At 41.9% G+C, this 13188-nt stretch overlaps 1 protein-coding gene across 2 annotated transcripts in view; it reads right to left on the bottom strand.

Annotated features, from left to right (window-relative positions):
* Positions 1–13188, bottom strand: part of MTM1 (myotubularin 1) — a 53857-nt gene that overhangs the window by 4833 nt on the left and 35836 nt on the right. For both annotated transcript variants that reach the window (XM_075435859.1, XM_075435860.1), the window contains exons 11-15: positions 10616–10801; positions 9276–9482; positions 2134–2226; positions 1157–1270; positions 629–805 (exon numbers count right to left, since the gene is read on the bottom strand). In XM_075435859.1, the coding sequence (XP_075291974.1) occupies positions 629–805; positions 1157–1270; positions 2134–2226; positions 9276–9482; positions 10616–10801 (777 nt within the window). The remainder of the gene's footprint in view (positions 1–628; positions 806–1156; positions 1271–2133; positions 2227–9275; positions 9483–10615; positions 10802–13188) is intronic.

Below are 13188 nucleotides of genomic sequence, written 5' to 3'. Positions count from 1 at the left end.
TGGTAAAAGCTTTTCTGGGTTTCCAATTTGATCCACTTGTATAATTTTCAGTAACAGCCTTCATCCAACGGTTACACAGTATAAACAATGTTGGGTCAAAGTTATATGAAAAAAAAATAATCTACCATAGGCCACCAATACAGATAGCAGTTCTGAAAGAGAAAGGACTGAATAGCTCACCTTATTTTGTAGCAGACTTCATACGCTCTCTCAGAAAAAGGAGAAAGACTAAGCCAATGCAACTAAGCGTGTTTGTGATGCTAATGCTCTAACTCTTCAGGGATCACTAAGCCCTATTTCTAAGCATTGTCATTCACGCTTTAGTAGCATCAAATGCCCTTAAAAAATTCTCCCCCAGCCCTGGGCCCAAGAAAAGGGGCTAGAAAGAGCTCGAGGATGACTTGATACTGACCAGTAAAACAAGCTCAGTGTTCTGAGAAGAGCTGAGTCCAAAAAAAAAAAAAAAAAAAAATTGAATAACAACTTTCACCTTTTTTCTTCATTTTTACACATATAATATTAAAAACCTGAACAGATTACAGGTACTATGCTCTGCAACTCAGTTACATCACAAAATCCTATTTCCAAAGTCTAAAAGTATTTTATACATTATAGAGAGTTTACTTACTTGTTGTCGAATTCTTGGGTTCCACCTGATGTAGTAATTGACCCAGAGCTCTAGATGACGCATACTGGCTACTGGATAGAGTGCCCGATTTAGCTCTTTAGTATAAAAAGGATTTGTGTATTTAGACTTTTCACTGTTTATCAAAGACCATAACGATAATGTTTTCTCAGTCACTTTCTAAAATGAAATTGAAATAAGAACAGTAAATATTTGCACAAAATCAGGAAATCCACCACAAAAGTCATGGTTACATTCTAAAATTAATACACTTCCGATTTACTTACAAGCACAGTAAGTTACTGTATTAGAAATATTCCAAAACCAGTGCCTGACAAGCATTTTAGTGACTGCATAGCCTTTAAGCCACCAAAACCAAGGAATTTACCATGCAACTGTTCTACAAGAATAAAGCCAGTGCAAAAACACTGTCGTACAAGGAATATAATAAAATACAACAGAAGCAAAATTTTTGGTAATCATCTAGAGTCAAGACAGCAATACAATTAAACAACTGGTGGTTTGACTAACCTCTTTTTCTCTAAGCCACTCACTGTTGTATAAGAAAGTACCAAACCGGCAACTGTACAAGTGATCCAGGATTGTAATCAAGAACTGCTCATTGAATTCAAAGGCTGTGGGAAACTAACAACAGAAAAGACAATATAAAAGCAGGGAGAGATGTACATGCCCTGGTTAAGAGGCTAAAGGCAGCATTTAGAAGCCTGAATACACATACAAATAATTTTAACAATAATTTCATATACTTTATAGCAGAGTGTTTATATGACGTGAGATGTTCAAGTTTCCCAAACTAATGACTGAAAAGAACTCTCCTCAGTATGTTCTAACTGCCTTTAATTTCTAAAAAGAAGAATAAAATACAGAATGGTTACAGTTACATTTTTACTAGCAAGACAGAATAAGATATCTACAGTGCATTCATAGTGCAACACCATACAGGGGAGGAAAGAAAAAAAAAAAAGTTTTTCTCATAATCCTTCACCCTAAAGGACTAAATTTGCTGCTTTGTTTCATTACTTACTGAATATACAATGTTTAAATCCTGGGACTCAACAGCTCCCAAGTTTCCTTTTCAAGCTTTGACAAAACAACTTTTGTCCCTGTAGCTGAAGGGACAGCTTCACAAAAATGGTGACATGGCACAACAGACTAGTGAAGTTAAACTAGCTGGATGCAGCTCCTGTAACGGCATTCTGCTGGGTCACATCTCTTGGTATATTTCCGAGAAGCCCATGTCTAAGACACACCAGCCTTGCATGCACAGCCAATGCCACATTAAGAAACCTAACCACAGCCTGAACACCACTTTTAGAAACAGGGTAGAGAGATGGTACGGTTTCAAAGTAAACACACTCTTTTTGACTACAGTGTCAGGGCAGAGGGGTATGCTGTCCTCTTCAAATACCATCTTTAAAATAAAGATCTAGGTTTTTAATTCAGTAATCTCTTAACAATGTCGCCTTCTGAAGAATGATATAACATACCTGCTTAGACATCTGCCACACACAATCAATAAACTGGAGAAAGATGGGTGATCTGTCTGCATCAGCATGATTTTTATCACCGTGGCCTATTCTCTGAAATCAAGCAATAGAGTCTCCAGTTAACCAGTCTGGTTTATAGCCAATAGACATTGTTTCTTATTTTGCACTAGAATATTAATGCTTCTGTAATAGAGCAACCTATTCTTATGATTTCAAAATTAGTTACAGCACCAAGGAGGAGAGATTCAGATACACAGAAATACTGCAAGTGTGTTCCAAAAATGTCTGAGAAAAATTCCACAGCGATAATCAGCCTTGTTGTAAAAAACAAGCAGAACTATTAAAGCATCCATTACTTCGCGAATAATCAAGACATATCTTGAACTATATTTATGTAATAAGTTTGTCGAAAGCCAAGTTACATACTTCGTCTTCTTTTGTAATTTAAGCTACTGGAGAACCTAGATCATCAAACTATCCACACAGATTCTCCTCTTCCCCCTCCACATTTAAACCTGAAGATTCACCCTGAATTAGACAGCGAACATGAGCAAACTTGAAGAAACTTTCATGTTCTTGGCAGAAAATTAACGCACAATTTTAAAATGTGGGTGAGCCGCTTATTCTGAAGAGTTCAAAGTAACAATCAACGGGATTCTCCCCACAGACAAACAGTATGTTTGGTAAGAGGTGTTTCCTTCCTTTTCACATTTGATAGCTGAGAACAGATGAGAGATTCGGGGAAAGGAGATTCTATTAACTTTGTAATTCTCCTTGAATATACTTGCCTGGAGGAGACAAAAGAAGAGCATGTACGTTGAACTAAAGTTGTCTATCTGCCAGTAAGATAGCAGGCTTAGTGTCTTAAGGACATGAAAAATGATAAAATCAGTACATTGCTCTGTACAGTGATTTGCAAGATAGTTTAAAACAATAGAATTGAACAGCAGGAAACAGAAGGAGATGAGGGACTGTAAGTGAACTCAGTCAACAGTAGCAAATGGCTAGAAAAGCACTATAGGGAAGACAAACAAATTGGTCTCCTTGCTGTACAGTTTTCATAGTTTTAAATATGTGGTATCTGTTCAGAGTCATACATTTCTTCAGTAAGCAGATAAAGTCCTTCCACTTCCACTTCGGTTAGCAGTTTTAGGATGCCCAAGTATCTTCCATCTATAATTATATCCATGTCTCAGATTTCTTACACTAAAATGCATTATTAGAACGATGTTCCACATTGTGCACTATCCAGATGATAAAATAGATTGCTAAGTTCAACGAATCACAGAATGGTAGGGGTTGGAAGGGACCTCTGGGGGTCATCTAGTCCAACTCCCCTGCCCAAGCAGTGTCACCTACAGCAGGCTGCACAGGACCTTGTCCAGGCGGGTTCTGAATATCTCCAGAGAACGAGATTCCACAACCTCCCTGGGCAGCCTGTTCCAGGGCTCTGTCACCCTCAGAGTGAAGAAGTTCTTCCTCCTGTTCAGGTGGAACTTCCTCTGCTTCAGTTTGTGCCTGTTGCCCCTTGTCCTGTCGCTGGGCACCACTGGAAAGAGTCTGGCCCCATCCTCCTGACACCCACCCTTCAGATATTTATAGGCATTTGTAAGATCCGCTCTCAGCCTTCTCCAGCTGAACAAGCCCAGCTCCCTCAGCCTTGCCTCACAGGAGAGATGCTCCAGTCCCCTCATCATCCTCATAGCCCTCCGCTGGACTCTCTCCAGTAGCTCCTCATCTTTCCTGAGCTGGGGAGCCCAGAACTGGACCAGTACTCCAGATGGGGCCTCACTAGGGCAGAGTAGAGGGGAAGCAGAACCTCCCTCGACCTGATGGCCACACTCTTCTTAATGCATCCCAGGAGACCACTGGCCTTCTTGGCAACCAGGGCACACTGCTGGCTCATGGTTAACGTGTCATCCACCAGGACACCCAGGTCCCTCTCCGCAGAGCTGCTCTCCAGCAGGTCTGCCCCAGCCTTAATCGGTGCATGGGGTCATTCCTCCCCAGGTGGAGGACCCTGCACTTGCCCTTGTTGAAATTCATCAGGTACCTTTACATCCAACTCTCCAGCCTGTCCACGTCTTGCTGAATTGCAGCACAGCCTTCTGGTGTATCCACCACTCCTCCCCAGTTTTGTGTCATCAGCAAACTTGCTGAGGGTACACTCTAACTCTTCATCCAGGTCACTGATGAGTAAGTTGAACAAGACTGGGCCCAGTACTGACCCCTGGGAAACATCACAAGCTACAGGCCTCCAACTAGACTCTGCACCACTGATCACAACCCTCTGAGTTCTGCCATTCAGCCAGTTTTAAGTCCACCTCACTGTCTACTCATCTAGCCCAAACTTCCTGAGCTTCCCTAGGAGGATGTTATGGGAGACTGTGTCAAAAGTCTTGCTGAAGTCAAGGTAGACAACATCCACTGCTCTCCCCTCATCTACCCAGCTCATCATGCCACCACAGAAGGCTATCAGATTGATCAAGCATGATTTCCCTTTGGTGAATCCATCTTGACTACTCCTGATAACCTTCTTTTCCTCCACTTGCTTAGAGATGACATCCAGAATGAGCTGCTCCATCACCTTTCCAGGGGTGGAGGTGAGGCTCACTGGCCTGTAGTTTCCTGGGTCCTCCTTCTTGCCTTTTTGAAGACTGCAGCAACATTGGCTGTCCTGCAGTCCTCAGACACTTCTCCTGTTCTGCAGGACCTTTCAAAGATGGTGGAGAGGGGCTCAGCAATGACATCTGCCAGCTCCCTCAGCACTCGTGGGCACATCCCATTGGGACCACGGATTTGTGGGTGTCCAGTTTGCTTAAATGATCTTTAACCCGATCCTCCTCAACCAAGGGAAGGTCTTCCTTTCCCCATGCTTTCTATCTTACCCCCAGGAGCTGGGATTCCCGAGGGCTTGCCTGAGCAGTAAAGACTGGAGTAAACGCAGCATTCAGTAGCTCCACCTTCTCTGCATCCTCCATCACCACGGCACCCACCTCATTCAGCAGTGGCCCCACACTTTCCCTAGTTTTCTGTTTGCTACTGAGGTACTTGAAGAAGCTCTTCCTGTTGTCTTTGACATCCCTTGCCAGATTTAATTCCAGGTGGACTGTAGCCTTCCTCTTTCCATCCCTGCATACTCTGACAGTGTTCCTGTATTCCTCCCAAGTGGCCCATCCCTCTTTCCACATTCCATAGGTCTTTCTTTTCCATCTGAGTTTTTCTGGAAGCTCCTTGCTCATCCATGCAGGTCTCCTGCCTCCTTTGCTTGATTTCTTACTCATGGGGATGCACTATCCTGAGCATGGCGGAAGACATCTATACGTAGAAAAGTTATTGAAAAGGAATTCCCTACTCCAAAGAAACTTATTATGTGCTTCGTTAGATAGAAAATAGAGAGAGGAGCTATTAAGTAGCCTACTATTTAGTTATTTGTTATTAAAACGTCCAAATTGCAACTCTGGTAACATAAAAACACGAAGCTTACTCTAACCCAGACAGTATAAGAAACACTCTACTCCAACTTCCCACTTAAGGGAAGGCATAACAATAGTTTCAGTGATGAGGTTTAGCAAATCCTAACTGCACTAAAGTGCCTGGTCCCCACTATTAAGACTCACAGTTCTGTCAAATGATTACCAACCTACAACAGAGTGATCAAAATATTTTCTGCTTGCATTATCAGTTTTTATTCTACAGAACACTCCAGAAAAGGACTATCTTCACCATAAGCTAAACAGCCCATCAAATCAAAATATACGGTACTCTTACAAAACAGCAGATGGCTAAAGGAGAGTGGCTTCAACCACTTCCAAAGATTATCACTTGAGTGAGCAAGTTGGGAAAATAAAATAGTAGTTTAAGCAAGAGCAAGCTTTTAAATCACACTTATTGCTGCTGCATTGTCAAAGACGGACCAGTGGACTGAGCTCATCATCTGGCAGGAGTGTAAAAGTCCTCACTAATAGGAGAAAAACATTATCTGTTGAGAAAGAACAAACTCCTTTGATTACTCAAACTAAAATTAATATTTTAATCATAGACTGTTCAAATTTATTCATAACGGTGAAGGACACAGATCTATCCAAGGTTTGCGTTAAATCATAACATATGCACTAGGCTACAAGTCTCCTAGTGACACACTCAAATTTTATCAGCATCATGACTATAATGCTTTTTAAAAATACAAAATAAGATACAACGAGAATAAGAAGCCAAGCCAGTGTTTTCCTGTGGTTGTACCAAGGCAGAACACTTCAAAGGTTTATATAACTCATCACTACTAGAAGACTACAGGCAAGTACACAAAAAACTGGAGTACAGCAGCTATCATTCACAACAATCAAAATGCAAATCTCCTAAGCCTCAAAGTACCTTGAGAATGTCAGATCAAAGACTGCTGAGCCTACAAGCACACTTACATGGTGAAGCGATTAATGCCGAGTAGCTATACGTGAATTTCCAAATGACTGAGACACATAAAACGGGCATGAAATACACGCATAGGTATATTTTTCCATTTATTGGTTTTTCCAAATTGCCTATTTTCCCAGTTTTATTAATATCTTCAGAATGTTCCACTAGGGACAAATTCTCTGTGGCAATAACTTCTACTGAAGATGCAGAAGGTTCTAACTGTGAAATACAAGGTTCAGCATCAACAAGTTACACTGTTGTCAAGCTTCCAACTTAGGTTTTATACTTACATATCCCAGCACACCCCTTGGCAACCTATTGTGCTTCTCCAGGTTCCTCATACGGATTTCCTGGTGAAATGCTTAGCTGCCAAATTCAAGAGAAGTTCCACGAAGACTCTGAAAAGCTTCCTAATGCAAACACCCTTGATTTTGCATTATAGAATCATAGAATCATAGAAAGTTTTGGGTTGGAAGGGACCCCTAGAGGTCATCTAGTCCAATCCCCCCGCAGCGAGCAGGGACACCACTAACTAGATCAGGTTGCTCAGAGCCCTGTCCAACCTGGTCTTGAATGTTTCCAGGGATGGGGCCTCCACTACCTCTCTGGGCAACCCGTTCCAGTGTTTCACCACCCTCATTGTAAAGAATTTCTTCCTTATATCCAGCCTAAACCTACCCTGTTTTAGTTTAAAACCATTATCCCTCATCCTGTCACTGCTGTCTCTACTAAAAAGATTGTCCCCATCTTTCCTATAGGCTCCCTTTAAGTACTGAAATGCTGCAGTCAGGTCTCCCCGCAGCCTTCTCTTCTCCAGGCTGAACAAGCCCAACTCTCTCAGCCTGTCCTCATAGGAGAGGTGCTCCAGCCCTTGGATCATTTTTGTAGCCCTCCTTTGGACCTGCTCCAACAGTTCCATGTCCTTCTTGTGCTGAGGGCTCCAGAGCTGAACGCAGTACTCCAGGTGAGGTCTCACCAGAGCAGAGTAGAGGGGCAGAATCACCTCTCTCGACCCGCTGGGCATGCTTCTCCTGATGCAGCCCAGGACACGGTTGGCCCTCTGGGCTGTCAGCGCACATTGCCAGCTCATGTCCAGCCTTTTGTCTATCAGTACCCCCAAGTCCCTCTCAGAAGAGCTGCTCTCGATCCTTTCATCCCCCAGCCTGTATTGATAGCGGTGATTACCCCGACCCAGGTGTAGGACCTTGCACTTGGCCGTGTTGAACCTCATGAGGTTCACACAGGCCCACCTCTCCAGCTTGTCCAGGTCCCTCTGGATGGCATCCCGTCCTTCTGGTGTCTCGACCGTACCACTCAGCTTGGTGTCATCTGCAAACTTGCTGAGGGCACACTCGATGTCGCTGTCCATGTCATTGATAAATATATTGAACAGCACCGGTCCCAGTACGGACCCCTGAGGGACTCCACTCGTCACTGGTCTCCATCTGGACATTGAGCTGTTGACCACTACCCTTTGGCTGCGACCATCCAACCAATTCCTTATCCACCGAACGGTCCACCCATCAAATCCATGGCTCTCCAATTTAGAGAGAAGGATGTTGTGGGGGACCGTGTCAAAGGCTTTACAAAAATCCAGATAGATGACATCCATAGGTTTTCCCTTGTCCACCCTTGTTGTTACACCATCATAGAAAGCCACTAGGTTGGTGAGGCAGGACTTGCCCTTGGTGAAGCCACGCTGGCTGTCTCGAATCACCTCCCTGGCCTCCATGTGCCTTAGCATATCTTCTAGGAGGATCTGTTCCATGATCTTCCCAGGCACAGAGGTGAGGCTGACAGGTCGGTAGTTCCCAGGGTCTTCCTTTCTACCCTTTTTGAAAAGGGGCACAATGTTTCCCTTTTTCCAGTCACTGGGAACTTCCCCTGACTGCCATGACTTTTCAAATATCATGGAGAGTGGCTTGGCAACTACATCAGTCAGTTCCCTCAGGACTCTGGGATGCATCTCATCAGGTCCCATGGACTTCTGTACATTTAGGTTCTGCAGGAGGTCCCGAACCTGGTCTTCACTTACAGCTGGAGGGATTTTACCCTCCTGGTCTCCTTCATGCCATTCATCAACTCGGGAGGGATGAGGAGAGAGGCTGCCAGTGAAGACTGAGGCAAAAAAGTTGTTGAGTACCATGGGTAGGATATTAATGACTTGCTATAGACAATTTCTACTTAACCTTCTAAGCATCTAGAAGATGACTGAACAGAACTAGAGCCATTATTGCCAGTGACAGCCTCTTGAGAGTTATTATGACAAGTTTAGAACATTTGGGAAGAAGCGTTCAAAACATTACTTAAAAGACATTGGCCAGACACATTCATCTGCCTCTCATGACATTCAAAATAATCCAAAGGGAGGGTGAGGGGGGAGCCTCATGTCCCAGCCTTATTTGATCATCTTCTGAAAAGTCTGGGAGGATATTTCTCTGCCTTCTCATTTTATTTGCTCTATAACTGCAGTAACCCTAGCAATGCTGTGTTTTTAAAAGAGCATGAAGGACAAAATACAAGTTCTCAGTGAAAGAATAGCAAAAAGATATTAACCAAATAGGTCCAGAAACAAAAGTTCTGCTCAGATTTACCTGGAAATGTTTTAAATCGTAATTCCAAAATAATAAAAAGAATCAAACCTTGACGCAATGAGTAGTTTCACATTGAAAGATTTTTAGAATGTCAACATTGCATGGTCTTTGCAATTATCTTCTAATTCTTACCGATGCAAATTTGTGTCCAAAGCTTATCCACTCTTTTTGTACCAGAACTTCAAAGCCTTCAATTGTTCTGTAGTAGCTGTCTAGCATCAACATGGCCAGCGATGTCAGCTGTGCGGTCCGGTCCCAGCCATCGCTGCAGTGCACCAACACAGAGCTCCTTCCTGAGGACACCTTGTCTGCCACTTGAATAGCTCCTGTCAAGACAAGCTAGCAGAGAGGAACAGACACCAGACAACACAGAAGATTAGTGTTATCATTCTAACAAAAATAGATTTCTTTGTATCTACACAGTATCTAAACTGATACTGTTTCCATTAAAAGACCTTAAAAAGCACGGTGGTGTTAATTGGAAAAGAATTTTCTAGATCAAGTAAATTTCTTGTATAAAAATAGAGAAACAGATTGGTTCCCTAATCCCTTAGCATCTAATTCATCTCACAGCAAATTCTTAAAAAATGGGGCAGGAAAGAGTAACCCTGATAAACCAAACAACATAAGCTTCACAGAATCACAGAATGGTAGGGGCTGGAAGGGACCTCTGTGGGTCATCCAGTCCAACCCTCCTGCCGAAGCAGGGTCACCTACAGCAGGCTTCCTTTTTAAAGAAAGAGAGGATTTACCATAGGAAATACTCTCTAAAAATCCTGTATTTCATTTGGCTCCTTTCTTTGAACTAAGTTATGGAAATATCTCAGTTTTTGGAAAAAGGAACTTGTACCTTTCTAATATGCTTATTCTTCAAATATTAACTTAAAATTAAAATTTTATTAAGTAGGATTCATTACATAATACTCTAATTACTTTTGCACCACTGTACTTGAGGCAAAAGCTTCAAAGGTCACCTAGTAAGAACAGTGGTGAATTACCAGTTTAAGTATTTTATTTGTGCTACAAGATGAACTTTACAAAATTTACAAATAAATTTGCAAGATTTGCAAAACCATAATTCACAAAATAAAATCACATACATACTGACAACTAATTACTAATCCTTCACTACGACAGTTACCTGTAGCCCTGTATTGCTAGAAACCAAACTAAATCAGTGCCCACACATATAAAGACAATCAGACTATTAATGCATTCCTCTATTAAAAGACTGACATTTGACTTGAGGCAGACAATAAACATCAAATTTAATCTACCATCGCTTAGTGATGATATCTGGTAACATACTCTCAGACTAGTCGGCAAAAAGCCAACAGTCAGTGATGCTGGTTTTGTAGTCCAAGTAGTTCAGTGTGTTCCTTACCAGGACTGTCTCAAAGCCTAGCAAAGAAAGCAAGTCTGACCCAAGAGATTTGGACAAACGCTATTTCAACCAAACAGCAAAAAGTTACCTTTATATGTTCTAACCAATGGGTTGATTCCAGACTCGACAACCAGTGTGATTCTTCCACGTTAGGGTAAACAATGTCCTTCAACTTCTTCAAAGATTCCCGCATGACATGAATATTATGAATGTCCAAGAAAAAAAGTTCTGCATTGGGATATGCATCTTCACCTTCATATCCTCCCCCAGTTGCCTACAAACAACAGATCTACAATTAACTTCATAGTCATAAATACAGTGTTGTAGCAGCTTTTCAAAATAGTAAGAAACGCCCAAATGTTATTTATACTTTATTTTATAGTTGGGCAACATATAATTTCACTTTCTTGTTTAAAAGATCAGTTTTGGACACAAGCTTTGGAGACGCAAATGCTGGAGAAGAATACTTGGGGGCTTTCCTTTGTCCAAAAGGACAAAGTATATTAAGTATAGCACATGGCCAGAAAGACATTCAACTTGCTCCAGCTAGCTTAGCTCCTTTCAAAACCTCAAGAGAGTAACCGTAAAAGCAAAAATTAACTTCAGACTAACACTAAAAGGTTGTTTGTACTGTTGGGCCTGGAGACCTTTGAACAGGATTGAACTAGCCAGGTAAGGGACTGTGGCCCAGCATCACACCAGTCAGGACTCAGACTGCTTTGAGAATAAAAAGACATTTTGTACCTTCCCCATTACTTTCGAGATTCATGATGGAAACAGCTTTTCATTGACCAACTGACATTACAATGTCTGTATTTTTTTCTTCATTTATGTTCATTTTTCCCACCAAGGATTAAACCAACTCATGATTCTGAATACAAAAGAAACCAACTTACTTTGCAGACAGATTATAAGGTTTAAATTAAAACGTAAAGTACATGACACAAAACAGCAATTACTCATAACATACTAGTTCACCACTTCAGGGAATAAAATTGCTCTTTCCTTTGTTTCTGTACCAATTAGAAAGAAATTCAGTCAAAAGGATTTGTCTGTTTCTTTACACCACTAATTCAACAGATAGCAAGTCTCAGGTTTACCAGTGCAAACTTGCTACCAAAAACAACAACAAAATCTTTCGTATGTTTAAACTGCTTAGTTATTGACCCGATACTAAAATAGGTATCATTTTTGATAAAATTTTTGGCCAAGTAAAATTAAATTTAAGAGTTCAGTCATAAGCTACGTTTCATTCAAGAACTAAGTTCATGAATCTTAGATTCTGCCTCTAAGAAGTCAATTAGTAATAACATTAAAGTAACTTTTTCACCATTAAATTTCATTGATGAAGACTAAACGTGTATTTAGATCATTAAGAAATTAAAGAGCCCCACAAGTAGAAAGTCTGTTCTGCTGCTGCTCTCTCAAAACATTTAACCACCACCACAGCAGAGGATGTGTCTGGTCACAAAAGGAAGCAGAAAAACCACACATATTTTAGGACACAGTACCACTGATGAGGTTTTTCCAAAGATAGCTGCAAAATCACAGCATTTCCTGCAGGCAGTAAAAACATGCCACGCCATGAATTGTGATAAATAAATTTTGCCTTTGTAAGCCATTACAGCCACCAACTAAACATCAGACAACAACCTAAAGTACAGTAAAGACTTTCCCCATTAGTACCACCTACATTTCTGCATAGTAGCACAGTATCTCTATTCTATGCTCTCTATCTCCTTCCTCAGATGGGGGGGTATTCTCAGAGCTGCCAGGCTCAGTGCTAAAGAATAACAATCGTATTTTTCTCTTTCCTTTGGGTATTATGAAGTCCTGATGAGGAACAATTGTAATTTTAACATCAGGGCTGCTGCAGCTCCTACTGACTGTGTGGTCTTGACCTATGCACAAAGAACACAGGAATGCATGAGTAGCACAGCCGAAGATTTTGCTTACATTAATCTTCACAGCTGTTCAAGAAGACTTTTTTCAGTGCTGACCAACAATGGCTTCCACTCTCTATGTCACTGTCCCTCAGAGCCAGAAATGCATCCTACTGCTTTTACCGCTGTGATTTTTTCATATATCAGGAGTTAATTAAAACACATGGGTGAAACAGAATCATAGAATAGGTTGGAAGGGACCTTTAAAGGTCATCTAGTCCAACCCCCTTGCAGTGAGCAGTGACATCTTCAACTGCATCAGGTTGCTCAGAGCCCTGTCCAACCTGACCATGAGTGTTTCCAGGGATGGGACATCGACCACCTCTCTGGGCAACCTGTGCCAGTGCCTCATCACCCTCATTGTAAAAAATTTCTGCCTTATACACAGTCTAAATATACCTTCTTCCAGTTTAAAGCCATTATCCCTTGTCCTATCACAACAGGCCCTGCTAAGAAGTCTGTCCCTATCTTTCTTATAAGCCCCCTTTAAGTACTGAAAGTCCACAATAAGGTCTCCCCACAGCCTTCTCTTCTGAACAACCCCAATGCAGCCCTTCCTCACAGAAGGTGTTCCATCCCTCTGATCATTTTTGTGGCCTCCTCTGGATCCGCTCCAACAGGTCCATGTCTTTCGTGTGCCGAGGGCTCCAGAGCTGGACGCAGGACTCCAGATGGGGGTCTCACCAGTAGGGAGCAGAGGGGCAGAATCCCCTCCGTC

Source organism: Opisthocomus hoazin, chromosome 14, assembly GCF_030867145.1.
Source record: "Opisthocomus hoazin isolate bOpiHoa1 chromosome 14, bOpiHoa1.hap1, whole genome shotgun sequence".
Taxonomy (NCBI): Eukaryota; Metazoa; Chordata; class Aves; order Opisthocomiformes; family Opisthocomidae; genus Opisthocomus; species Opisthocomus hoazin.
The sequence above is the reverse complement of the archived record's forward strand: the minus strand, read 5'-3'. Positions and strand labels throughout refer to the sequence as shown.